The sequence below is a fragment of the Elephas maximus genome, chromosome 7, assembly GCF_024166365.1.
Source record: "Elephas maximus indicus isolate mEleMax1 chromosome 7, mEleMax1 primary haplotype, whole genome shotgun sequence".
NCBI lineage: Eukaryota > Metazoa > Chordata > Mammalia > Proboscidea > Elephantidae > Elephas > Elephas maximus.
Genome location: NC_064825.1, coordinates 51,947,973 through 51,975,050, shown reverse-complemented (window position 1 = coordinate 51,975,050; position 27,078 = coordinate 51,947,973). Strand labels below are relative to the sequence as shown.

At 36.1% G+C, this 27,078-nt stretch overlaps 1 protein-coding gene across 1 annotated transcript in view; it reads right to left on the bottom strand.

Moving 5' to 3' along the window:
* Window positions 1-27,078, bottom strand: part of FCHSD2 (FCH and double SH3 domains 2) — a 289,540-nt gene that overhangs the window by 52,653 nt on the left and 209,809 nt on the right. The window contains exons 9-10 of the mRNA XM_049889930.1: window positions 19,127-19,249; window positions 10,901-10,996 (exon numbers count right to left, since the gene is read on the bottom strand). Of these exons, the coding sequence (XP_049745887.1) occupies window positions 10,901-10,996; window positions 19,127-19,249 (219 nt within the window). The remainder of the gene's footprint in view (window positions 1-10,900; window positions 10,997-19,126; window positions 19,250-27,078) is intronic.

The window sequence follows — 27,078 nt, the reverse complement described above, 5'->3', positions numbered from 1 at the left end:
TAATTTAAATCTTTAGTTCATTCTTTTAACATTTTTCCTTTACCTTTAAGACATATATTTCATACATATAAAAGAGTGACCTGTATAAGCTATTAAGCACAATGATTTAAATACCACTGCTATTATAATATTAAATAGCACTGTAGCACGGCTCTGGAAAAGTTCACATATTTGATTATTTTAAAAGAGGCATACATAAAAATACAATTTTTATGGATAATAGTAGCAGATAAGCAAACAAAAAAACTCAATTCAAATATATTACAACCTGAAGAGGACTGCTATAAAAGGAATTTCCTATCAACTTTTATGTGTAACAAGGATAGTTTTTCATTTGTCTGTGTCAATCTGGGTATACTTCTACAAAGTAGCGGGGGCCAACTAAATGCTATTCTTGAGATTTTTGGAAATATTAGAATTTTAGAAATCATACAAGTTTTAGTGAACAATTTTCAGAAGCAGATAGGTCTTTTCCTACAAAACAAATTTCAATTTAAACACAAACCTATACTTTTAAGTCCTGTTCCCCCTAGTTGGAATAACTTCCCTATCTTTTGCCCATGGACAAACTCCTAGTCATTACTCAAATCTTACTTCAAATGATACCTTCTCTGTGAAATCTTCCCTGACGTCTCCAGACAGGCTCAGGGTTCCTTCACTTTTGTCATACCTCTATTATATATAATTTTTCTGTTGTACTTACAAAAAAAAAACAACTTATCTTTTGTTTTTGAAAATATACACAACAGTATCTATTAATGTACTAATTTATTAGACATTTATTGAGTGGTTACTGTGTCATGCAAATACCACATCATACTGTGACTGCTGCATGTGAGTTTCTTATCTGTCTTTAGGCAACAAGGGCATGAGCAGTATATTAATCTTTGTGTTGTTAATCAAACTAATAAAACCTGATGCCCTGGTCCTGGGGTTCCAAAGTGAGAGCCAGGCCACCAGAGTATTAGAATGGTACCTTCAGAAGACAAGATTATTTGTGGGGGAAAAAACAGAATGAACAACAGAGAAAAAAAACTAATTTATTAAGTGCCATGTATTATAATCCAGATTCTCAAAGCTGACTTCAGGATTGGGATCCCTTACCCACTTCTACAATAAAAGGTTACCTAATACAATTCCCTCCATGTTTAAATTCCCACTACAAAATCCAATCAAATGGATGACTGAGGAAGGAAATTTATTTGAAGATCCAAAGTAAGAAATTCTTATAAAAACATATACTTAATGACATTTATTAGTTCCTTAAAAAGTAACCATTGAAATCTGACATACATTCACTCTCCAAAGGAACCTAGCTGTGTCATCCTGGCTAACTCCTCTCTGGGCTTCAGATTCCTCATTTGAAAATCCAGACATCTCAAGATGGGATGAAATTCCAGATTTTTACTAGTGCTGTCATTGATTTTCAAAGAACAGAGGGCCATACCTTAGCTTATAGCAGGTGGGAACATTATGTTTTCCTGGATAAAAGACCCAGAAATTCTCCTATTCTATCGCTAGCTCCAAATTTCCTTTTAGCATTATCTGAAAGCCTACATTAACCCAAGAGCAGAAGGGCCTCTGTAAAAAATTTAAAACATTCTTAGAACATAATTTTAATTTACTTGGAATTTAAAATTCATGACTTCTAGAAGGTACTGGAGATGAATTATAAAAAAAACAATTTGATAGGACGTGGGGAATGTCAAATTTCTGAGATGGTTAGAACTATAGTTGTTCCAAACATTAGCTATCCATTAATGTAATGCTGAATGAGGAAAAAAAAGTTTAAATTCAAGTCTGTATAGCATAAGTCTATTTATGTAAAGTTGTGTACCCATGTCTATATATGTATGTACCTGCAGAGATGATTGGAAGGATACTGACCAAAATGTTATCAGCCATTACTTCGGAATGGTGAGAGTTCAGGTGAAACTTTCTTTTAAAAATTTTTTTAGTGATTAGAAAATGATAAAGCTATGTTCATTTTGAGTAAAAAAGTAGCTATCATTTATTATTTAGACTATGTTGCTAACTAATTTACATACATTGTTTCATTTGGTTTTCAACAGTCTCTATATAGGGACTATTATTTCCAATTTATAGGAATAGAAATCTAGGTTCAGAGGGTATGTGTCTTTTTCAAAACCACTTAGCCACTTAATGAGTGGTGGATCTCAGACTCGTATCGAAGTCTCTTTGACTTCAGATTCCATGCTATCTTTACATGATCATAATATCTTACTAATTGTTCTATTTTTCTAATACTAATGCTAAGAAATCCTTTGGTTTAATTTTGTTTATAAAAAACAGAAGCCAAAAATTTCGAATGAGTTTAAAAGAGCTTTCAGAAACTGTTGCTAGTTACCATTGAGCTGATTTCCAACTCATGGTGATCCCATGTGTGCACAGCAGAACTGCACTCCATAGGGTTTTCAAGGCTGTGACCTTTCGGAAGCAAATCGCCAGGCCTGTCTCCAAGGTGCCTCTGGGTGGGTTTGAACTGCCACCCTTTCAATTGGTAGTCCATCGTTACACATTTGCGCCACCCAGGACTCCATTTTCAGAGTCTATCAATACTGGTTTTTTATAAAATTCACAATCTTTTTAGGACAAAAATATTTAACACTCCTTTCAAAATTTAGTAACAATGGAAATTAACATTCCAATATTCCTGATATATTAGTCCTTAATTCATCTTAAGTATTTTGTCCTTGGATACCCTCTCAAGATATGATTTTAGTTCATTTTAAGGTTAATGCAAGAGCATAGAAGAGTCAGACAGGTATTTGAGTATGTGCACGGTGTAGAGGGGGAATAGAAAAGCTGATTCTTACACAAGAAACACAGTCATTATTTTTCAAGTCTGTAACCAAACTATAGCCATTTGAGAGAGAGAAAGAAACATGGTCATGTAAGATGAATGAAAACCACCAGCACATTAAATTACTAGTATTCGAACCCAAATTTTTAAAAAAGTCATAACATTAGGTTTGTCATGCCAATGTCTTCTGCTAGGAACAATCTTACTAACCCTCATTCTAGGAATTTGTACTACTTATATTTTTCAGTTGGTAGAAAAGAAATGTACTGTGTTAAATAACTGATCCACCTTACTCTTTAGGAAGTTTATTAATATACTGTTTATTATTTCAATAAAGTTAATTGTAATTTTTTCTCTCTCTCTTTTTTTTTTTCTTACTATTTTCTTCAAGTAAAAAGCATCTGGATCTTTGTAGGTTATTCTGTATCAAGCACTTACATTTGCACAGATTCACAGTCCCACAATTCTGAAATTCAAAATGCTCTGAAAATCACAAGTTTTGGGCGTAAGTTTTTGGAACCAAAACTTATTTGTGGCAAAACCTGACTTAAACTAAACTTGAACTATTTGGAGTTTTTATTTCACCTAGTATGAATATGAACATATTTAACCACAAAAATATTGTGCTGCATCAATGGAGTGCTTCCCCACACCTTGCTTGGGGTGTTATACAATATATGGTATATGGATCACCTTTCTAAAATCTGAAAAATTCTGAATTTTGAAACACATCTGGCCCCAAGGGCTTCTGATAAGAGACCGTGGCCCCCTAAGTCACGTATTTTAAAAATAACACACATCTTGAGTGAAGTGGAACAGAGTCCCTTATGACACGTATTTTAAGGACAGCAGCATCTTTACTTAGAAAAAAAGTGGTAACCTACCTGGACCCAGTCAGCCTCCCTATCTGTGGGTTCTGCATCCACAGATGCAAACAACTGTGGATCAAAAATATTTGGAAAAAAACAAAGTTCCAAAAAGCAAACTTAAATTTGCTGGATGCTGAGCACTACACTGAATCCACACAAATGAACTGATGTGCAGGCATACCCTGCTGTAGCCTCCCACCATTTTTTCACCAATTCTCAGTCTCTCTCCAGCATTCACTGTTTCAGCACTGTTAACCTTGTGTCTTGTCATTATTCCCTAAACAATACAGTACTGTATAACAACTATTTACATAGCATTTATATTATATTAGGTATTGTAAGTAATCTAGAGATGATTTAAAATATATGGGACGATGTGTGTAGGTTATATGCAAATACTGCACCATTTTATATAAGGGACTTGAGCATCCTTGAATTTTGTTATTCTTGGGGGGGTCCTGGAACCAATCCTTTGCAGATAACAAGGAATGACTGTACTTAGATTTGAGTGTCAGTAATGTTAATTCTGTAAAGTGCACTCATATGTCCATAATCAAAAGCTTTCATTTTTGGACACCGTGGCCAGCACATGTGTAAAAGAATGGTACCTATTTACTCAGCAGGAGGATTTCCGCACAGATTCCCTATTGCAGTGCCTTCATGGTTATGAACCAATCGTTATATGGAATACGAAATTTCCATCAGGGGAAAGGGCCATTCAGTATTATATTGATCCCACACAGTCTTTTATAGATAAGGGCAATTTTTGCTAAATATTTATTTTTAACAGATGCATAAAATGTTCCATTACAGCAAAATTATAATGTGCAGAAATTCTAAATTACAGCAAGTGGATGTTTTATTTAATGTAACTGTTAATCTGTAAAAGGCAGAGTTAAATATTAGAAATGGTGGCTAAAATAACAGGAAAAGGTCATATATCAGAAATTTAATGTCAGTTTTTTGCTAGCATTATCTGTGACGATCTTGTTATTTGCAGTTTAAGGAAAGTAAAGAGGAAAGGGTCTTCCCATCCCCACTAGGAAACCTGGGAACAATGTTTCCTTGTTTTTCTTGCCTGTACAGATCATACTTATCTGAGTTTTGTGGACGAGCACACTTCCCATATTTTTATTTCCCATCCCAGGTTGACTTTGTCGTTTGTCATAGGATGTGAGGACTGCCCCTAATGGCACCCATTACTAGTTCCTGTAAGGGAAGGGAGACCCGCTCAGATGTATGCAGGGCAGAGGCAGTGCAAGTTACTACTTAAGATAAGAAAAGTAAGAATGGACACAAATCGTTAGCTATTAGCTACCGTTTACTCCACATAGATTGCCTTTTAGGCTTATAAACTGCTGAGAAAAGAGGTTGATGAGATACATCTTTGGGAACAAAACAGGAGAGCAGAAGTCCTAATGGACTTTCAGTGATCAACCCAGTAAGACAGCAGAGAACTAGGGACCATGGCTGCAAAAATGTTGCAAGATTTCATAATCTGTGTAATATCTGCTATATTTGATATTTTGGTATCCCCTGAAGCAATTAGAAGAAAAATCTAAAAAAAGAAAAAAAAAAATGCTTATGTGCTTATCTTGTGGAAAAATACAAAAAACAAAAAAAAAAAGGAAAGGCATCAACATCTGTTCTGTGCCTACTACGTGCCAGGAATTGAGTCAAACACTTTAGCCTCTTATTTAATTTTCAAATGTAATAACGCAGCCAGTTTACACACGAGAAAGGTGAATCACTGAGGTTAAATATGAATAAGGGCACACAGCTAGTACACAACACAACCAAGACTTGACTCCAAAGTCCATGACTTCTCCAGTGTACAACACCTGTAGAATGTCTAACACCAGTATGCCCAGGTGACACTTGTATGACTAACACTGAGATCTGAATCAAAGTACTTGCCAATTCTCCCTCACAGAATATCCTTATTATGGGATGGGAAATTCTAGGGTATACTTCATACCCTCTTCAGAATACTCTTGCATTAAAAGCCTTCAGGTCAGCAAAAAAGGTGTACTCTACTCTTTCTACAAGGATTTTTGACTTTCTGGTATCTTCCGATTAATGGTATTTGGGGATATAAAGAAAGGACACATCTGAAATGAGTAACTGTGGAAATATAGACAAGGAAATCTACTTTCAACTTCATCATATGAGACAGCTACTAAGTTACTACACCAGACAAAACATGCCACAGATCACTGTCCCTCAGTATTACAGTTAATACTAATATTCCCCATTTAATTCTATGGCTATACAGAATAGACATAATTGTGGCTGTATGGAACTATTTTGGCCAGTTCCTTTTGGTATACAATTCCAAAGCATAGGTCAAAGTAACCATATATAAAATGAAAAGGAATTTGGATTTATCAACAGAAAATAAAAGCAAAAAAAAAAAAAAGGCACACAACATTTCCAAGTCTTAATTAAACTCCTATGGTAATACTGTGATTATACATGTTTTCAACTGGACTTCTTCAGCATTTTTGTAGCAAATAACACTGCAATTTGAAATAGGTTATATTAAAAAGTGCTGCTTTTTTTCCCCTAAATTTTAAAGCAGTTTATGAAGATCTTTAGAAGACATTAAGAGTTATATTTTATCACTGTAGTAACTTTAAAAGTCCTATGGCTTTGCAAAACATACCTTACCTAAATCTAGATAAAATACTTACTGAATATTCTTCTCTGTGCAAGGCAATGAAATATACAAAATATACGTAATTAATATTTGTTGAGTAAATGAAAAATGGATGTGTTAAACCCATAAGCAGTTCAACATTCCTAATTTCAACTATGAAATTGAAAATAAAATTAAAAGAATAATACTGCCCTGCAGGAGGAATACATCTGCACTTAACCTTACCATATTACTGTTTTACTTGAATATATGCTATAGTTCTCCATCTATTATCATATGTAAAACTCAAACACACAATCTGGACACAATCCACATGTATGGTGTTATTCAGTTTCTCCTTTACCATTCCCAGATCTAGCTATTCCAAGAGTACTTGCCATTTTAGATAAAAGTCATGCACTTTCAAACTCCTCCACTTATTAGCTGAGTGACCTTGAGTAAGCTTCTTAACCTGTTTCCTCATCTGTAAAATAAGTATACAGTACCTGCATCAAGGGTATGTTGTGAGGATTAAATGTGCTAACGTAGGTAATGCAATTTAAAAAATGCCTAGCATAGAATAAATGCTCAATGAATGTCAGCTATTATTTTTATTATTTTCCATTGTTGTTTTCACTTCCTGGCATGTTTTTTCTCAATCTCTGCAGAGTAAACTTCAAATCACCTCCATAGTCTAATCCATAAGAAGAAGACATGCAAGCCAATCAAAAAATGGACAAAAGATGTGAACAGAGATTTCAACAAAGGAGATAAAATGAGCAGCTAATAAGCTCATGACAAGATGCTCAACATTTTAGGGAAATGTAAATAAAAACCACAAGGAGATACTGTTTCATAACCAATAGGATGGCTATAATCTAAAAGACAGGCAATAACAAATGTTAGGAAGGATGTAGAGAAACGAGAACCTTCATACACTACTGGTAGACATGTAAAATGGTGCAACTACTTTGGAAAATACTATGGAAGTTTCTTAAAAAGTTAAAATACAATCATTTTACCATATGACCCAACAATTCCACTTCGCGGTATGTACCCAAAAGAAATAAAAACATTTCTTACAAATGCTTGCATATTCATATAAAGACTTGCATACAAATGTTCACAGAAGCATTATTCGTAATAGCCCAAAAGTGGAAGCAACTGTAATATCCATCAAATGATAAGAGGATAAACAAAATGTGGCTCTATTCAAGCAATGGGATACTACTCAACAACAACAACAAGAACAAAGGAACAAACTACTTATACATGCTACTCCAGGGACAAACTTCAAAAATATTGTGCTATGTGAAAGAAGCAACACACAGAGACCACACACTGCATGATTCAATATATGTGAAATGTCTAAAAAAGGCAAATTCATAGTGACTGAAAGTAGATTAGTGGTTGTCAGGGGCAGGAGTGGGAATGGGGATTAACAATAACTGAACATAAGAGATCCTACTGGAATCAAGAAGATGTTCCGAAACTTATGATGATGGTTGTATAACTTGGTAAATTTACTAAAAATCACTGTATACTTGAAACGGGTGAATTTATGATATGCAAAATATGCCTCATGAAGTTATAAAAAAAAAAATCACACCATATGAGGATGTAATGATTGTACCCACCACTGGCCGCTAACAGTACTCTTTCATGTACAGCACTTAACTTACTGTTAAACTCTTATTTACGTACATGTCAGCGAGCTCACACAGGTTGGGGTGTGTAGCTTAGCATGTAGTAGCTATCCTCTGCATCTAGCTGAGTGATTGGCACATTCAGAAGGGGCTCAGTGTTTGTTGAATAGAAATATGTTTCAAAAAACAGGATGGGAACAAGAGCAACTTCAGAAATACAACTGAAGAGAGCGGTGCTTGCTCCTTCCCACCTGCCCTAGATTCGCCTGGTAGGAAGAGTGAGTTAAGGGGAGGGCACTGACTGGTGCTCTCCAACTCATCACATGCTCAGTGCTACCAACCCCAAGAGGAAACCAGGAAAGCAAGTAATTTGTCTATTCTGAGTGAAAAATTATTTGGAGTTTTATTCTTGTGGGCACTAAGAATACTTAATTTATAACACAAAAATTACACGCAAAAATATTTTGTGATCAGAAACATTTGCAAAATGATTATTCTAAAGACTTGTTCAATGGCCAACAATCTAGAAAGATTTTTATAAAAGTGTGGACATTTATGTTATTCCATCCTGAAAAAAAAATCGGATATTTGTTCTCAGAAAACAAAATAGAAGAATGCTGATACTGCCATCAGGACACCAAAGTGTCATTAATTCACTATATTACCCTGGACAAGGCCCTTTTCCTTTCTTGGCTTCAGTTTCCCTTTTAAAAAATAAAGTTGGCAAGGTTAGCTCTTAGGTTATTTCCAGTACCCCTGTTGAGGAAAAATAAGGTGCTTCAGATAAGATGAGAAGTAAAACGAGAAGCTCAGTCTTTTTTACTATAAACAGGAAAGGAAATTCCTAATTTATACTAGAAAATGGAAAGCCACAGCTTATGAATTCAGTGGCCCCTCAAACGTATATATGACTTTCAGCCCCATACCAGACCCCAATCTTTATTAACATGCAAACCCACAAATCCCCCCCCCTTGCCCCCCCCGCCCCGCCCCGTATACCTCAGCTATGGTCATTCTCAGAGCACTGACAGGGGAGAGCTCAATATCCACCAGTTGGGCGGCTGTTAAACTCTGCCCAGTAAAGATGGCACAAGGACAGAAAACATAGCATAGAGTTAGAATTTTAAGGCAAAAAGGGGCACAACAGCTAAGAACATTTAACACAGTATCTAGAAACAACTAGTTTTAGAGTTGCTATTTGGGCTTTAGAAAAGTGAGATGAGAGTCATGTTATTTTGATTTTTCTGAGAAAAATGGGCAAAGACAAAATGATCTCAAATTAGTCATAATTTTAAGTCAAGCCTGACACACTCTTGTTTACAACCTGTATTTTCTAATGCTCTACCTATTGGTCCCAGGCTTCAAAGAAGTCAAAATATATGACAATGTCACTGACTCAATAAAGTTGACTGATAAAAAAAGGCATTGCTGTAAAAGGAAACGGTTAAAATCTAGAAAGTTCCTATATTCTTTATATAGCTACTAACAGCAATTGCTATGTAAAAAAGTATTTTAAGAAATCTACAAAGTAAAAAAATGAATATATCACTAACAAAGGCAGTTCTATTAAACCGACACCATTAAGCACTGAAACTTTATTATAAATTCCCCTGGTTCTGATTCTAGGTGTACCAGAAGACCTTCCGAATATAATTTGACTTGCCTCTTGGCTTGTCTACATTGAGAGGTGTTAGTTATGCCAACGTGTGCTTTCTCACTTGTAGAAGTCAAATTTCTTCTTCTGGGCTATTAAATTAGCATTTTTTAAAAATTCAAATAATGGCAAGCATTTTTCATAGAGTCAGTTCAAGGACAAAAATGTATGATTAAAATTTTTTAAATCATAATCACTTGCTTTTGAAAAACTGTCAATTTGGACCCAGAGAGTATGGTTCCCAGACACCCTTATAACTCTGTAATTAAGTCAGTCCTGAGGTTCACCCTTCAGCCAAAGATTAGGCAGGCCCGTAAAACAAAACGAGACTAGGCGGGCACACTAGTCCAGGGGCAAGGACAGGAAGGCAGGAGGTGACAGGAAGTTGGTAATGTGGAACCCAAGGTTGAATAACGGAGAGTGTTGACATGTCGTGGGGTTGGCAACCAATGTCACAAAACAACATGTGCATTGTTTAATGAGAAACTAGTTTGCTCTGTAAACCTTCATCTAAACTGCAAAAAAAAAAAAAAGGTCAATTTTTGGGGTTTATGTTAGTACTTTAACATTCTAAGAGATCTGAAAGGAATTAGAGAGGGCTTGTAATTTTTTTTTATAAAGCCAATCAAAATATTTACATGTATATATTCATTATTCTATTTATTAATTCTATTCTGGTTAAAATTTAACCAGTGATTTCTTTGGAAGGATATAAAGCGAAAAATTTAATGGATAGGAAGCATACTGTATTTTTATGCAAAAAAAGTGCATCTTCTACATTTGTTTGCCAACTGCGTCCTCCCCCACCACGAGTTATTTTTGGAAGTGCACTATGCAAATTTTTTCACAGCAACATATAAAAAAAAACTGGCATAGAAGTGCTTATGAAAATACCTCAAGGGGAGAGGGAGTGGCTGGCATACAAATATAGAAGGCGTGAGTTATCTGCACATAAAAATGCGATACTTTATGATCAAATTGAAAAAATAATTATTTGATTTTTTTTCTTCTTCTCTGTTTAGTTTTCAGATTTTCAATAATTTGTCTTATAATTTAACCCCATGTAGTAGAAAGCCAGCATAAAGACAGTGGGTATGTTAGTCATATTTTAGAAAGATGAAACGCCAGTTGCTTGGCATCCTCACAATTTTGTTGTAAAATTCATGAGATACACTCAGCTTTTTTTGTCTGTCTATTCCAGGGTGAACAGTCATTTGAGCACAAACACAGCGGAACAGCAAATAAAATGCAAATCTGGAATCTCCTTACAGTATCACTGTCACAAGGCTGGAACTGGAAAGGCTGGGGTTTGTGAAATACAGCATTCTCTTGTAAAAACAGCTGAAGATTATAGTCCCGTATCACCTAAAAGAGAAAATAAAATATCTTTAAGCCTTTAGTAAAGTGAAAATGTTTAAGTTTTACTGTTTTTCATACAAATGAGAAATCATCCAACGCAATGTGGCTAAAAAAAATGGTAATGTTATACATTTTGTTTTTCATTTTAGATAACAGTTGTTACTCCATGTGTCCTATTTTCTCAAGAATCTAAATTTGGAAAGTACTAGTTTAAAAACTGGCCTAGATTTTGGGACTAGACAATACACAATATTTTAGGATACCAAGAAGACAGTTATTACACAAAAAGCTATTCTTTCTAATGGGGGTGTAGATAAGAAAGCACATTGGTCTTTTAGGTCTCTTTCAGTTCTAAAGTTTTATGGGTCTCTAAAGTCTGTTTTGGAGACTCTGGTGGCATAGTGATTAAGTGCTACGGCTGCTAACCAAGAGGTCAGCAGTTCGAATCTGCTAGGAGCTCCTTGGAAACTCTATTGGGTAGTTCTACTCTGTCCTATAGAGTTGAGATGAGTTGGAATCAACTTGTCGGCAGTGGGTTTGGTAAAGTCTGTTTAGAAGCTCTGGTGTCATAATCGTTAAGTGTCTGGATGCTCACGGAAAGGGTGGAGGTTCGAACCTACCCAGCAGCTCTGTGGCAGAAGGACCTGTAAAAATTATAGCCAAGAAAACCCTTTGGGGCATAGCTCTTCTCTCATAGGGGGTTGCTATGACTTGAAATCGACTCAATGGCATACAACAACAACAAAAACAAAGTCTGTTTTTAAAGAGATTGCCATCCACTAAGAAACTAACACATTATGTCCATCCACAACACAAAATGGTATTTTTATATTACTTCTCGCACCTCTTCTAGGAGGTTACATTTTAATTACTATCTTAAAGTATACCAAGAAGGCAGACTAGAAAAGAATTTATATAGAAAGGGAGTTCTGATATACAGAAAGCAGCAAAACAAACAGCCCAGAAAGAGCCATCTGAAAAGGACTGACTGCACTGTACACCCTGGGAAAGGCTGTTGTTAGGTGCCCTCAAGTTGGTTCTAACTCAAAGCGACCCTATACACGACCGAACTCAACACTGCCTGCACCATCCTCACAATTGTTGCTATGCTTGAGCCCACTGTTGAAGCCACTGTGTCAATCCATCTTGTTGGGGGTCTTCCTCTTTTTCGCTGACCTCTACTTTAAAAAGCATGATGTCTTTCTCCAGGGACTGGTCCCCCCTGATAACAGTGCAAAGTATGTGAGACGTAGTCTTGCCATTCTTGTTTCTAAAGAGCATTCTGGTTGTACATCTTCCAAGACGGATTTGTTCGTTCTCTTGGCAGTCCATGGTATATTCAATATTCTTCGCCAACACCACAATTCAAAGGTGTCAATTCTTCTTTGGTCTTCCTTGTTCATCATTCAACTTTCACATGCATATGAGGCAACTGAAAACACCATGGCTTGGCTCAGGCGCTCCTTAGTCCTCAAGGTGACATCTTTACTCTTCAACACTTTACAGAGGTCTTTTGCAGCAGATTTGCCCAATGCAACACATCTTTTGATTCCTGACAGCTGCTTCCATGGGTGTTGACTGCAGATCCAAGTAAAATGAAATCCATGACAACTTCAGTCTTTTCTGTTTATCAAGATGTTGCTTATTAGTTCAGTTGTGAGGATTTTTGTTGAGGTGTAATCTATACTGAAGGCTGTGGTCTTTGATCTTCATCAGTAAGTGCTTCAAGTCCTCTTCACTTTCAGGAAGCAAGGTTGTGTCATCTGCGTAACGTAGGCTGTTAATGAGTCTTCCTCCAATTCTGATGCCCTGTTCTTCTTCATACAGTCCAGCTTCTCGAATTATTGCTCAGCATACAGACTAAGTATGGTGAAAGCATACAACCCTGACACACACCTTTCTTGACTTTAAACCATGTAGTATCCCCTTGTTCTGTTCGAACGACTGCCTCTTGATCTATGTACAGGTTCCTCATTAGCACAATTAAGTGTTCTGGAAATTCCCATTCTTTGAAATGTTACCTATAATTTGTTATGATTCACATAGTCGAATGCCTTAGCACAGGCAATAAAACATGGGCAAACATTTTTCTGGTATTTGCTGCTTTCAGCAAGGATCCATCTGACATCAGCAATGATATCCCTGGTTCCACATCCTCTTCTAAATTCAGCTTGAATTTCTGGTAGTTCCCTGTTGATATACTGCTGCAGCCGCTTTTGAATGATCTTCAGCAAAATTTTGCTGGCTTGTGGTATTAATGATATTGTTTGATAGTTTCCACATTTGTTTGGATAACCTTTCTTGGGAATAGAAATAAACATGGATCTCTTCCAGTCAGTTGGCCAAGTAGCTATCTTCCTAATTTATTGCTGTAGACAAGTAAGCACTTCCAGCGCTGCATCCATTTGTTGAAACATCTCAATTGATATTCCGTCAATTTCTGGAGCCTTGTTTTTCGCCAATGCCTTCAGTACAGCTTGGACTTCTTCCTTCAGTACTACTGGTGCCTGGTTATACGTTAACTCCTGAAATGGTTGAACATTGACGAATTCTTTTTGGTATAGTGACTCTGGGTATTCCTTCCATCTTCTTTTGATGCTTTCCGTGTTGTTTAATATTTCCCCATAGAATCCTTCAGTACAACTCGAGGCTTGAATTTTTCCTTCAGTTCTTTCGGTGTGAGAAATGTTGAGGATGCTCTTTCTTTTTGGTTTTCTACCTCCAGGTCTTCGCACATGTCGTCATAATACTTTACACCTTGTCTTCTTGAGCCACCTTTGATATCTTCCGTTCAGCTCTTTTTACTTCATCACTTTTTCCTTTTGCTTTAGCTACTCGATGTTCCAGAGTGTCTTCTGACATCCATTTTGGTCTTTTCTTTTTCTCTTGTCTTTTTAATGACCTCTTGCTTTATTCATGTATAATGTCCTTGATGTCATTCTACAACTCGTCTGGTCTTCAGTCATTAGTGTTCAGCAAGTCAAATCTATTCTTGAGGTGGTCTCTAAATTCAGATGGGATATACACAAGGTTGTACTCTGGCCCTTCAGGACTTAGGTTCTAATTTTCTTCGGTTTCAACTTGAACTTGCATATGAGTAACTGATGGTCTGATCTGCAGATGGCCCCTAACCTCATTCTGACTGATGATATTGAGTTTTTCCATTGTCTCTTTCCACAGATGCAGTCGATTTGATTCCTGTGTATTCCATCTGGTGAGGTCCACGTGTATAGTTGCCATTTATGTTGGTGAAAAAGGTATTTGTAATAAAGAAGTTGTGGGTCCTGCAAAATTCAATCATGTCATCTCTAGCATCATTTCTTTGGGAAAGACTGGAAATCAGAAACATTTGATTGTACAGAAGCCCATTTCTATCCTGTGTATACGGCTTACCTTCACTTCTTGTTTTTCATTTGCAGTATATTATAGCTCATTAGCGCCTCTGCCAGAGGATGGGCAAAAAAAGAAAAAAAAGTTCAAAGTAGCTCTGTAGCTTTACCTTTGTAGTACTGGCGAATGGGTTTATTGATGAGACAGAGAAAAGTAGGATGTGCATTTTGCGTTTATTTACCAGCGCAGTCCCAGTTCTCTGCTGTCCTCCCTCTTCATTCAACATTTATTAAGAAAGTTTACCATGCCCGATGTTAAATGTGAGGGTAGGAGGGTATATACATGAACAAAGATGAATAAACCAGGTTATTATTTTCAAGGAATTTATAATCTGGAACCTGGGCGAACCAAACCAGTTACACAATTAAAATACACAGTAGAAGTATATAGAGAGTACTAGGAAAACACAAAAGAGGGTGATAATTCAGACTGAAGTGGTGGGATGAGGTTAGAAGTGGTTGGGAGAATTTGGTCAGGGAAGCCTGGGTAGATAAATAGATTTTCAAAGATAAATGTGAAAAAGAAAAAAAAAGATAAATGTGTTTTTATTCTTTTCCTAGATTCCCGTTTTAAGCTAGAATAGTTGTGAAAGGTCTTGACACTGCCCTGAAAGCTCCAATAATCACCTTGTAGAAAAGACTAAGAGGATCACCCTTCTAGTTACCAAACCTATCCTCTCCAGCACTACAAATCTCTCTCTTCTCTCTCTCTCTTTTTTGTTTTCAGTAGGAGGTGTGTTTCAATCTTTTTTAATTTTTAACTTTTTGTTTGGGAAAATTTCAAACACACGTGAAAGTATCGAAATAACAATATTATGTATCCCCATTTACTTATCACCTAGCTTCCAAAAAACATCACCTCATGGCCATTCCTGTTTCATCTATAAACCCACCACTACTCCTTGCACCCCAGTTATATTGAATTAAGTCCCAGACATATCATTTCATCCATGAATACATCAGTACAGTATCTAAAAGATATAAGGACTCTTTTAAAAGCCTATCTATATAAAAAATTGTAATAAATACTTATAAAATAGTCACTATGTGTTCATAAATTTTTTTTTTTTTTATGTGTTCAAATTTTCCTGACTGCTTCATATTTTTTAAATACTTTGTTCAAATCAGGATCCAAATAAGTGAATGATGCCGCTTAGGCTTTTTTTTTTTTTTGACAAAAATACTTCATAGGTAGTGTTTACTTCCATGAGGAAGATTGCCCCTTATTGTCTTTTTATGATGTTAACAGCTACAGTGGGCTGAACAGTGGCCTCCAAGAAGATGAACCTGTGAATATCACCCTATTTGGAAAAAAGCTAAGGATTACATGAAAGATTTTGAGATAAGATCATCCTACATTACCTAGGTGGGCCCTAAATCAAATGACAAGTATACTTATAAAAGACATGCAGAGGAGAACATAGACAGTAGAGAAGGAAGCAATGGGACTGTGGAGGCAGAGACTGGAGTGATACAGCCACAAGCAATGCCTAAATCCATGAATTCATTAGCAGTTGCAAAAAGAGAGATTTTTCTACCATTCTTTTTCATTTATAGGCTGGAATATGTTTATAATTCTATAAAAGAAACTTCCCCAAGTCAACTATTTAGCAACTTTGAGGTAGTTTATATAAGAAAAGCAGAGTAAATGCTTTCAAGGTTTTGGTGTGGCACAGAATAAACATTTAATAAATGTGGAATGAACCCGTTAAACTACTGCCCTGAGATATTCTTTAAACCTTAAACAAAAAATATCCCCTGAAGTCTTCTTTAAGCCAAACAATAATTTAGCTTAATTAGTAAAGAATGTCTGCCTTGAGCATTGTATTCTTTTGAGAACTATCTACATAGCATCAAATTGACAACTGTAACTTGAGGATTAGATAGGAAACTTAGGGGGCAGTGGGTTTATGTTAATGAGGGAGGAACAATTTGGAAAAGGAAGGTGAGAATGGTTGCATAACTTGAAGAATGTAATCAGTGTCAATGAATTGTACATGTAGAAATTGTTAAATTGGTGTATGTTCTGCTGTGTATATTCTTAGCAACAACAAAAAATAAACTAAAAAAAAAAAAAATTGTTGAGTCGAAGAATGAAATTGTAAGCATGAAGGGATGCCCTGGAAAGGAATAAGTGTTATGAAAATTGAAGAAACTACTTACCAAGTTGTTTTGAACATAAGAATCATTCATTCAAACATTTATTGCATGCTAGCTAAAAAAAAAAAAAAAAAAGTGCTAGGCACTAAAAAACCAAACCAAACCAAACCAAACCCATTGCCATCGAGTCGATTCTGATTCATAGTAACCCTATAGGACAGAGTAGAACTGCCCCATAGAGTTTTCAAGGAGCGCCTGGTAGATTCGAACTGCTGACCTTTTGGTTAGCAATCAGAGCTCTTAACCACTACGCCACTAGGGTTTCCAAGTGCTAGACACAGGAATACAAAAAGTTAAGACTTGATCCCTGCTTAAGGAGTTCATAGTTTTGCACGGAGAATTAAATCTTTCTGGGGAGCCAATAACTAAGGTTTCACATAAGAAGGGCTTCTGGGAGAGAATCATATTTAATTTGATCATCAAAATCTAAAATAACGTTCTCAAGAAAAGGATAAAAAATTCAGGTAAATCAAATTGTCAGTGAAATAAAGGCAGGTGACTTTTTTTTTTTTTGGCATGAGTGAGGCCAAAAAACAAACAAAAAAAACAAACATTAGGCCAGCTCTAAACTGTAAAACTGCTATGTAAAAGACTTAGAGCTGAAAGAGCCCCTATTAGTATTCAAAATACTGAATTATTCCCCCTTTGCCTTCTGGGAAAGTTTAGTGATGATACTGAAAATCTCAATGCCAAAGGAGAATGTTACGCTTATTATCAATTTTCCTACTGTTAAAATGTTTAATTCTCTGCAAGAGGTATTAAGGTATTCTGGATTCTAATCCATTTAGAGAATGGAAAAATACATCCAAATAATCTCATCAAAGTAAAAAAAATCTTTGTGAGAACAACGTTCTGAAAGATAATCATTATTTTATTTTCAAGGACTATAATTACTAAAAGAAAGAACTGTAGGTTTACTTTTTGGTTAGTTTTCAAAGTATTAAGAATGGCAACACTAGACAATTTAATTTCCAAAGAAATACAGAATAACATTATTGCTTTCTGAATTGTTACAACAGCTACGGTATTAACTGGTAAGCGCTTCCTTACGCAGACAGAAAGCAAGCATACACCAACAAACCAGAAAGACCAAGTAGAGCTTTCTCTGGAGTTGCTATCTTAGAGAAAATATCTGTGACAATATCTGCTTCAGTTACATATCCAAAGCATTTCATAAATTATTAAGGAGAAAAACCAGCGTCATCAATAATTAAAAATTAACAAAAGCTCCAGAGCCAGCTCTTTTCCTTTCAGGGGTTGAAAGATATAGAGAGCACCTTAACACTTAAGAGTTTGTCATAAATTACCCCCCTAAGATATCCTTGGAAATATGTACAGTTACATTTTAGATATAAGGGAAAAGATGAACCCCTCCCCCATGACAAAGTAATAATAGCGGTACAATAAAAACCTAAAGACTTTAAAAGTTTCCTTTGGGTTATCAGACCCCTGGTTGCTTTTAGTAGTATGATAAAGGCAAAATAACGAGTTCTTCGTAAAAAAAAAAAAAAAAAAATTATATTTATTTATTTTTGTAACAGAAAAGCACATGACACTGATACTTGGAAGAAAAGGGTACATCTCCTAGATACATCATTCTTATTAAATTTTTATTCCTACCACTTTCAATCTAAACCTAAAAACATCTCATTTATTCCTCATCTCTGGGGAATGAGGTACTCACATGAGTGAATGCAGAAGAAAACGAAAGCTTATCTCTTTAAGAGTCCAAGCTAGCTTATAAATTTTTAATTCATTTTCTATGAAAATAATATAAGCTAAAGAGACATTAAAAGTACAGCAGAAAGAAGAATGGAAAGCACCGCCTGTAACTGTGTGACCGCAGGCAAGTTACATCTACTTCCTGAGTCCATTTTCCTGGCTGCCCTGGTCCTAGCTGCAAAAACATTGCTAGTCTATTGTGTTAGAAGTACCAGCATGAGACCAAAAGCAGGCATAGGCTGTGCACAGGTCTGAAACATGGAGTGGAAGAGCTGAGCTACCTAAATGGCTTATCCCTGCATTCCAAAGGGGTGGCAGAGGCAACCACAAAACCAGCAAAGTTGATGTATTTCAACACTTTTGAACAAAAAGACTACTGTCAAAGAATGGCAATTAATAGAAAGTAAGGTTTAATTTGTAAAAACAAGATATTATAAATACTCATTTCTTTATCAATTATAAAATGCTACTTTTCCCTTTGTGCCCTTTATTACTCTTTACACTGACATATGACCTTGTTGCTTCATCAAATGACTGAGTTGACTGCATTCAGAATTCATTTGAGTAGAAGATAAAACTCTTTAAACCATTCTGCTCAAAAGCAATGTACAAAGCAATGGACTGATGCTCTGAGCTAGCCTGAACCATCGCCTCCCTTTTCTTTCTTGGTACCACCTTACCAACTCAACAACAAGGAGTACAGAACATCTTCCTACTTTGTTAGAAGGAATACTATTTCCAGGAAATGTGTTCTTTAAAGTATTCTAAGATCACTGGCACCTTTGTATGCAAAAACACTTTAGTTTTTAAAAATGAATAACTTACCACCTATTGCACTAAAGCTAACTTGGTTAGGTCTTCTTACCTTGCTGGAGGTTTCTAATAAAAACTGGAATGTGTTCTGCACAGCTTGGCATGTCTCTAGCTCAGTCCGGCTAAAGGCTATTAAGTAATCCTTAAGGTGATCATACACATTTCCATCAAGAGCCTGTAACATAGGAGTAAAAAAAATGCAAAAAATAAATACATAAAACTTCAACACATAATGCCTACTGCCTATAAGAAAAGTAGTTAATTCAGTTTAAAATCTATTATTAGTAATAAATGGACAAAAGATACAGATTATTATGTAAGAATAAATATAAGCAGTAGACAATCACTTGGGAAAATGTTGACTTCTTTAATAAACAGAAATAGAAAAAGTAAAATTCAACATTTATAAAGCTGTGGAAAAACAGGACAAAATTTGGAGACAAAAGGCCTGGGTTCTGATCTTTGCTTGTTTACTTACTGTGTTAAATTTCGTAGCCACTTTGTAAGCCACAGCACTTAACCACTACGCCACCAGGGTTTCCTTTGTAACAGTAGATGTGGGTATTAAATAAAATAATGGATGTGAATGAATCTATGCACAATGCCTAGAATAGACACTTGATAAATATTAATCTCCATTATTGTTTCCTCATGTACTATTGGTAGAATTACAAATTAGTAAATTCTTATGAGAGAGCAGAAATCCTGGTGGCATAGTGGTTAAGTGCCACGGGTGCTAATCGAAAACGGTCGGCAGTTCAAATCTGCCAGGCGCTCCTTGAAAACTCTATGGGGCAGTTCTACTCTGTCCTATAGGGTTGCTATGAATTGGAATCGACTCAGTGGCACTGGGTTTGGTTGGGTTTTGGTTATTAGAGAGCAGTCAAAGAAAAAACACAATAGAAATAGTATCAAGAAAGTGATTCAGGGATACTGTTTTGGGGAAGAAACACCAATGTATCAACTATAAAGGGTTTTAAACATTCTTATTTGTTTAAACATTTATAGCAGGACTCCTCGGAATTAAAAAAGAGAAAAGAAAGCCACTGGACAGTTGAAGAATTACTAAGCTACGATATATACAGTCACTAAAAACATACGGCAAAATAAAGACTGTTAAGACTGTACAAATGAAAAAGTCTCTATTGAATAATTTTTGGTTAAGAAAAGCAGAATAAAATAAAATAAATATATACTAACAACAACTATGGGGAAATATAACTGTAAGAATAATAATCAAAAAGGTTTAGAGTCTTGTCATCAATGGAGTTTTTTTTTTTTAAGTAAGGTAAAATTCATATAACATAAAATTCACCATCCTAGCCATTTTAAAGGGTACAATTCAGTGGCTTTTAGTACATAAACAATTTTATGCAATCATCACCACTAGCTAATTCCACCACACTGTCATCACCCAAAGAGAGACTTCATATCCATTAAGCAGTCACTCCCCATTCCCTCCTTCTCCAAGCCCCTGGCAACCACTAAGCTGCTTTCTGTCTCTATGGATTTGTCTACTATGGATATTTCATATAAACTGAATCTAAAATACATAGCCTTTTATGTTTAACTTCTTTAACATAGTATTTTCAATGTTCATCCATGTTGCAGCATATATTTGTACTTTATCCCTTTTTCATGGCTGAATAATATTCCATTGCATGGATATACCACATTTGTTTATCCATTTATGATAGACATACAGGCTGTTTCTACTTTTTGGCTACTATGAATAATGCTGTGAACTTTTTGTATGAACACTTGTTTTCAATTCATTTGAATATATACCTAGGAGTGGACCTGCTGGGTCATATAATTCTATGCTTAATTTTTTGAGCAACCATTAAACTGTTTTCAGAGCAGCTGTACCATTTTACATTCCCACCAGCAATGTATGAGGGTTGCAATTTATCCACATCCTGTCAATACTTGTTATTATTAATGTTGTTATTTTGTTTTTAATTTAGCCATACTACTACCAGGTGTGAAGTGGCACCTCATTGCCGTTTTGATTTGCATTTCTCTCATGACTAATGACATTAAGCATCTTTTCATGTGCTTATTGGCCATTTGTATATCTTCTTGGAGGAGTGTCTATTCAAGTCCTTTGCCCATTTTTTAATTGGGTTGTTTGTCTTTTTGTTGTTGAGTTGTAAGAGGTCTTTATATATTCTGGATACTCAATCCTTATCAGATATATGATCTGAAAATATTTTCTTTGATTTCATGGTTTATCGTTCCACTTTCTCAATAGTGTCCTTTGATGCAGGCAAGTTTTTCATTTTGATGAAGTCCAATTTTTTCTATTGTTGCTTGTAGTTTTCATGAAACATCTAAGAATGCTCAATGGACGTTTTATAGTAAAGAAATATACATATATTTTATGTTTGGATATTGCATTAAACTTTCACATAAAACTGAGTTTAAAAAAAAAAAAAACACAAATTCTGTCCCTAAAGCATTGAGGAATAAAAGTGCACGTTCTATTGTACTTAAACCACTAGATGGCACCATCAAGCACTTTAAATACAGGCATCCAAATTTTTAAAATGCTGCCCATGTAGTTATGTAACATCCCCAGAGCAACTGCTGATGTTAAGTCTGAATACAAGTTTCTACCTTAGGACATGATCTCCATGAACTTATGAAAAAAACAAAAACAAAAACCCTTCTGATATAAGGCTTTTGCCTTAGAAATGCTCTTGGTAGGTGGATCATAAGCTTGTGTTTGTAGGAAACAAACCGGCGTATTTTGTTTAAATTCAGCAACTGGTAATTTTGGCATCATGAGCTCCAAAAAAGGGAAGCACGTATTTTTATGATGAATCAAAGACATGCACACTTCCTCTGACTTCACTACAATAAAAACTGAGCACCCACTGTGCCTGGGCACTGTGCTAACTGTGTGCAGCTCATGAAGAGGGAGGAGGAAGTATAAAAAAAAAAAAAGAAATAAAAATCTTTTACTTCGTTTTGACCTTACATAATAATTCTCAATAAAGGAATTGAACATTGATTTTGAACAAAGTCTGGAATTATTCATTCATTCAGGTTCTTAAAACTCATTTAAAATAATCTAACCACTACAAATAATCTAAACACTACAAGGAGCCCTGGTGGCATAGTGGGTAAGAGTCTGGCTGCTAACCAAAAGGTTGGCAGTTCAAATCTACCAGCTGCTCCTTGAAAACCTTATAAGGCAGTTCTACTCTGCCCTACAAGGTCACTATGAGTTGAAATTGACTTGAGGACAACAGTTTTTTTTTTTTTTTTTAAAACACTACAAAGTCAATGAAGAAGTAACTTGTTGCTACAGTATAGTTCAGTTTAACCACAAAACACATATCATTCTCATTAAGTTATGAGATGCTTAACTAACACAGGAGTCCTAGGGTCCATTAATGCTGTTGCCGTTGTTTGGTGCTGTCAATTCTGACTCATGGCGACTCCATGTGTGCAGGGTAGAACTGCGGCATAGGGTTTTCAAGGCTGTGACATTTTGGAAGCAGACTGCCACAAAAATACTAAACCGAATATTTTACTTGATTGCTTTCTCCTGCAGAGCTGCTGGGTGGGTTCAAACTGCCAATCTTTTGGTTAGCAGTCAAGCATGTAACTGGTGTACCACCAGGGCTCCTCCAATAATAGACATGATTATCTTCTAAACTTGGCTGCCAAAGCCTTCCCAAATGAGAGTTGATTAGAAATATTGACCTTCTGCTGGCAGTTTTGAATTTAGATGTATAAATAAATCTTTCTTCATTCAATTTCAAGGAACGTCAGAGTTATAGATGTCCAATACTTAATATGAAAGAGTTAAAAAACGTAAGTGAAAAGCATGAGAACTTAGTTAACAAGTAGTACCTAATTGCTTATACTAAAAGATTTACTTTCAATAAGGATTTGTGACTTTTTTTCTAAAGCAAACTTGTATATCAATGTTCATTGCAGCATTAGTCACAATACTCAAAGAGGTGGGAACAACCCAAATGATCATCAACAGGTGAATAATAAACAAAACATGGTACATACTGTGTTCACATACAATAGGCTATCATTCCAGCATAAAAAGGGATGAAGTTCTAATGGATGCTATGACACGGACGAACCCCGAAAACATGCTAAGTGAAATAAGCCAGACACAAAAGGACAAGTACTGTATGATCCCACTTGTAGGAAATATCCAAAAATAATGATGGTTAACAGAGGCAACTAACATTTACTAACTGCTTACCACATTCCAAGTGCTTTACAAAACCAACTCAACTAGTTAGTTCCTTCTTAGTGTCACCCACAACCTTCTTCTATGTGTCATACGGGTATTATTCTAAGTTATGGACTGAGTCTTATTCAGGTGCAATGCCTGGCAGATAGCAGGTACTCAAAAATATTTAAGGAAAAAAATAAATGAATGCTTTAATCTAGAGTTTACTACAACAACAGATATGCAAGGAATTAGTTATCTCAAAATCAAGCTACACTCAACAGATTCCAGTCCAGGAAAAACACACCATTAGTCATCAAGTACCAAACACATTAAAGGTCTCTCATGGTTTCAGGGGCCCAAGTATGGCTTAATGAAATTACATTAGCTGGAAAATGGGCCAAGTGGTTGGAAACCTCTTCCAACAGACAGAGATTAATCAGAAAATAATTTTTACACTGTATTCAACATTCAGAATTACCTGAATTTTAATTAACACCCTTGGAGGTCTGCAGTACTCATCAACCTGCACACGTACCAATTTTTCTCGGGAATAAGATTAAGAGAGCTAGCAACACTCTGGCGTAGGTCGATTATTGCTAGTGTGCATACAGTTAATAAAGGGGGTACAAAAATTAAGAAACTGTTGGAATTCAAAGCACAGGAAGCAGATGATGATCTGATGATGGACTGTAGCCCCCCTGACTCAAGTTAACCGCAACTGTCTGAAGCACGGACGGTGCCTAGAGATGAAGTTCAAAGCAATGCTGTGTAGTCCTGTCTCATCACCGTTTGTCATTAGAAGGCACACTGCATGTTTACATGGACTTTACTTCAAAAGTCAATGATTTTAGAAAAGTAGTAGTCCTAAAAAAACCTGAATGAAATACTGGGTACCAAAAGAAAAGAGCTTGAAAATGCTTTTTTACCAACTCCTCCATCACAGTACTTATCAGCTGTATTGAAACTATTTGTATGTAAGTCTGATTTCCACAACAAACCAGTCCTTGAGAGCAGGCACCTTTCTTTCCTTTATCCCCAACACTTAGCTGAGACAGCCAGCAATACATGATCATTGAATACAACTGAACTGAGAGGGGTGGTAGCTACAAAAGCAGGTCGTAGTTATCAAAGAGGGAAGGTACTGAGACAATAATTCAGGAGTGAATTAGAGAATCAAGCACTTAATTTATGTTAATTGGGTCAGCTCTGCTCTGGAGAAAAAAATATTTAATTATTCCCTCTTCTGACTTTCAAACCAATATATCAAACTGCCTTTCAGACTGAACCATTCTCTCCTCTCCACCTGCTTTTTCATGTTCCTTGTTCGGTGAATCCTGCCGTTATTCACCCACCTGCCTAGGTGAGAAACGTGAAAGTCAGTGTTTCACCTCTTACTCCCCACATCTAGTTAATTACTAAATCTTGTTGATTCTACTTCTTAATTATTTATCAAGTCCAAACCCTCCTCCCAAACTCCACAGCTACTACCCGGGGGCCTTCCTGTGTCATCTGGATTACTGCAGTGACTTATCTGCTGCCATGCATTCATTTGTCCCTCCCACTAACCCGTTTCCATACTGCAGCTAGGAGATGCTTCTAACTTTTTTTTTCTGTTTATAAATTTTATTTATTTTATTGTTGCTGTTGAGAATATACACAGCAAAACATACGCCAATTCAACAGTTTCTACATGTACAATTTAGTGACACTGACTACATTCTTCAAGTTGTGTGACCATTCTCACCCTCCTTTTCTCAGTTGTTCCTCCTTCATTAACATAAACTCACTGCCCCCTAATCTTTCGAGTTGCTGTTCTCAATCTGATCCATATAGATAGTTCTTAAAAGAGCATAGTGCTCAAGGCTGATTTTTTAAAATAAATTAAACTATTATTTGGTTTTAAGAAGACTTCTGGTTTAAAAAAAAAAATTTTTTTTTTTTTTTAAGGTTTAAAGATAATCTCAGGGCAATAGTTTCAGGGGTTCGTCTACCTTAAATTTCTTATTTTACTTGATTGGTTGTCACTGTTCATTGACTACTCATTATATTTAGGATGAAGTAAAAAAAAAAATCATCGGAGACTGCACAATCTGGACTTGGCTTATCTCTTCAGCTTCTTCACTTACTGTTCCGTGTTACACTTAGCTTAGAATGTACATTTTTTGGTTCCCCCAATATTCCTCTGCCTTGAATACTTTCTACTCTCTCCCCCTTGGCCTGGCTAGCTCTTACTCATCCTTAAGCTCTTTACTTAATCATTATCTATACTGGACATCCCTCTTGTCTTTCTCCTTCATAATTCCTGATCACAGAATATAACTTTGCATTGGTGATGTCTGTTTCTCCTTTTGTGTGTATGGGAGGGCTCAGGTCTGTTTGTTTTACCACTGTGTCTTTTGTGCTGAAGACAAGGGATTGATATATTGCTAGCATTCAATAAATATTTGTTCAACAAATACAAGGTAGAAACAATCCAAATGCCTGTCAACCCGATGAACAAACAAAATGTGGTATGTACACACAATAGAATATTACTCTGCCATCAAGAGAAATGAAGTCATGATACATGCCACAACATGGACAAACCTTGAAAATACTGTGCTGAGTGAAATAAGTCAATCACAAAAAGACAAATATTACATAATTTCACAATATGAAACACTTAGAATAGGCAAATGTACAGAGATCAAAGTTTAACACTGGCAGCCAGGGATAGGAGGGACAGGGAAAGAGCAGAACCTTTGTTTAGCTAGCACTGGCTTTCTGTTTGTGGTCATGGAAAATATGGCAACAGATGCTGTGATAGTTGCACAACATGATTGATGTAATTGGTTTCACTGAATTGTACAAATGAAAAACGTTACACTGGCAAATGTTGTGTTACTTATATTTTTACAACAATAAATAATATTTGACACAACCAATGACTACCCTGACAGGGAACACAACAGAGAACCCCTGAGGGAACAGGAGAGCAATGGGATACAGACCTCAAATTCTCGTCAAAAGACCAGACTTAATGGTCTGACTGAGACTAGAAGGACCCCAGAGGTCATGGTCCCCAGACCACCTGTTAGCCCAAGACTGGAACCATTCCCAAAGCCAACTCTTCAGACAGGGATTAGACTGGACTATAGGAGAGAAGATGATACTAGTGAGGAGTGAGCTTCTTGGATCAAGTAGACACATGAGACTATGTGGGCAGCTTCTGTCTAGAGGGGAGATGAGAAGGCAGAGGGGGCCAGAAGCTGGCTGAAAGGACACAAAAATAGAGGGTGGAGAGGAGTGTGCTGTCTCATTAAGGGGAGAGCAACTAGGAGTATACAGCAAGGTGTATATAAATTTTTGTATGAGAGGCTGACTTGATTTGTAAACTTTAACTTAAAGCACAATAAAAATTAAAAATAAATAATATTTGACCAGAATTCACATGTAAAAAAAAGAATCAGCCCACACCTGAGCCCCATGACTGAAAATTAAGCCTAATGATGTGATATAACATTAGTAGTAGCATTTTGTCCAAGCTGAGAAGTAACTGAGTTCACAAAACCCTGTCTAAGGCAATAGGTTTCAAATATTTTTAGTAGTGGCATCTTTTTATGTGAAATCCCAAGATATAAAACATAGAAGACTTTGTATGCCTTCTTCCCTCCTTGCAGCAAGAGACCGTGTTCTTCTGACCACAAGGGTGAGCTTGCAGGCAAGGCTGGTCTACAAGATAGAATCCCACTCCCCTGGCCTCTGTCCACAGTTATGGGGCAAAGGTGGGCAACTGACCTAAATTAGGTCATTACTGA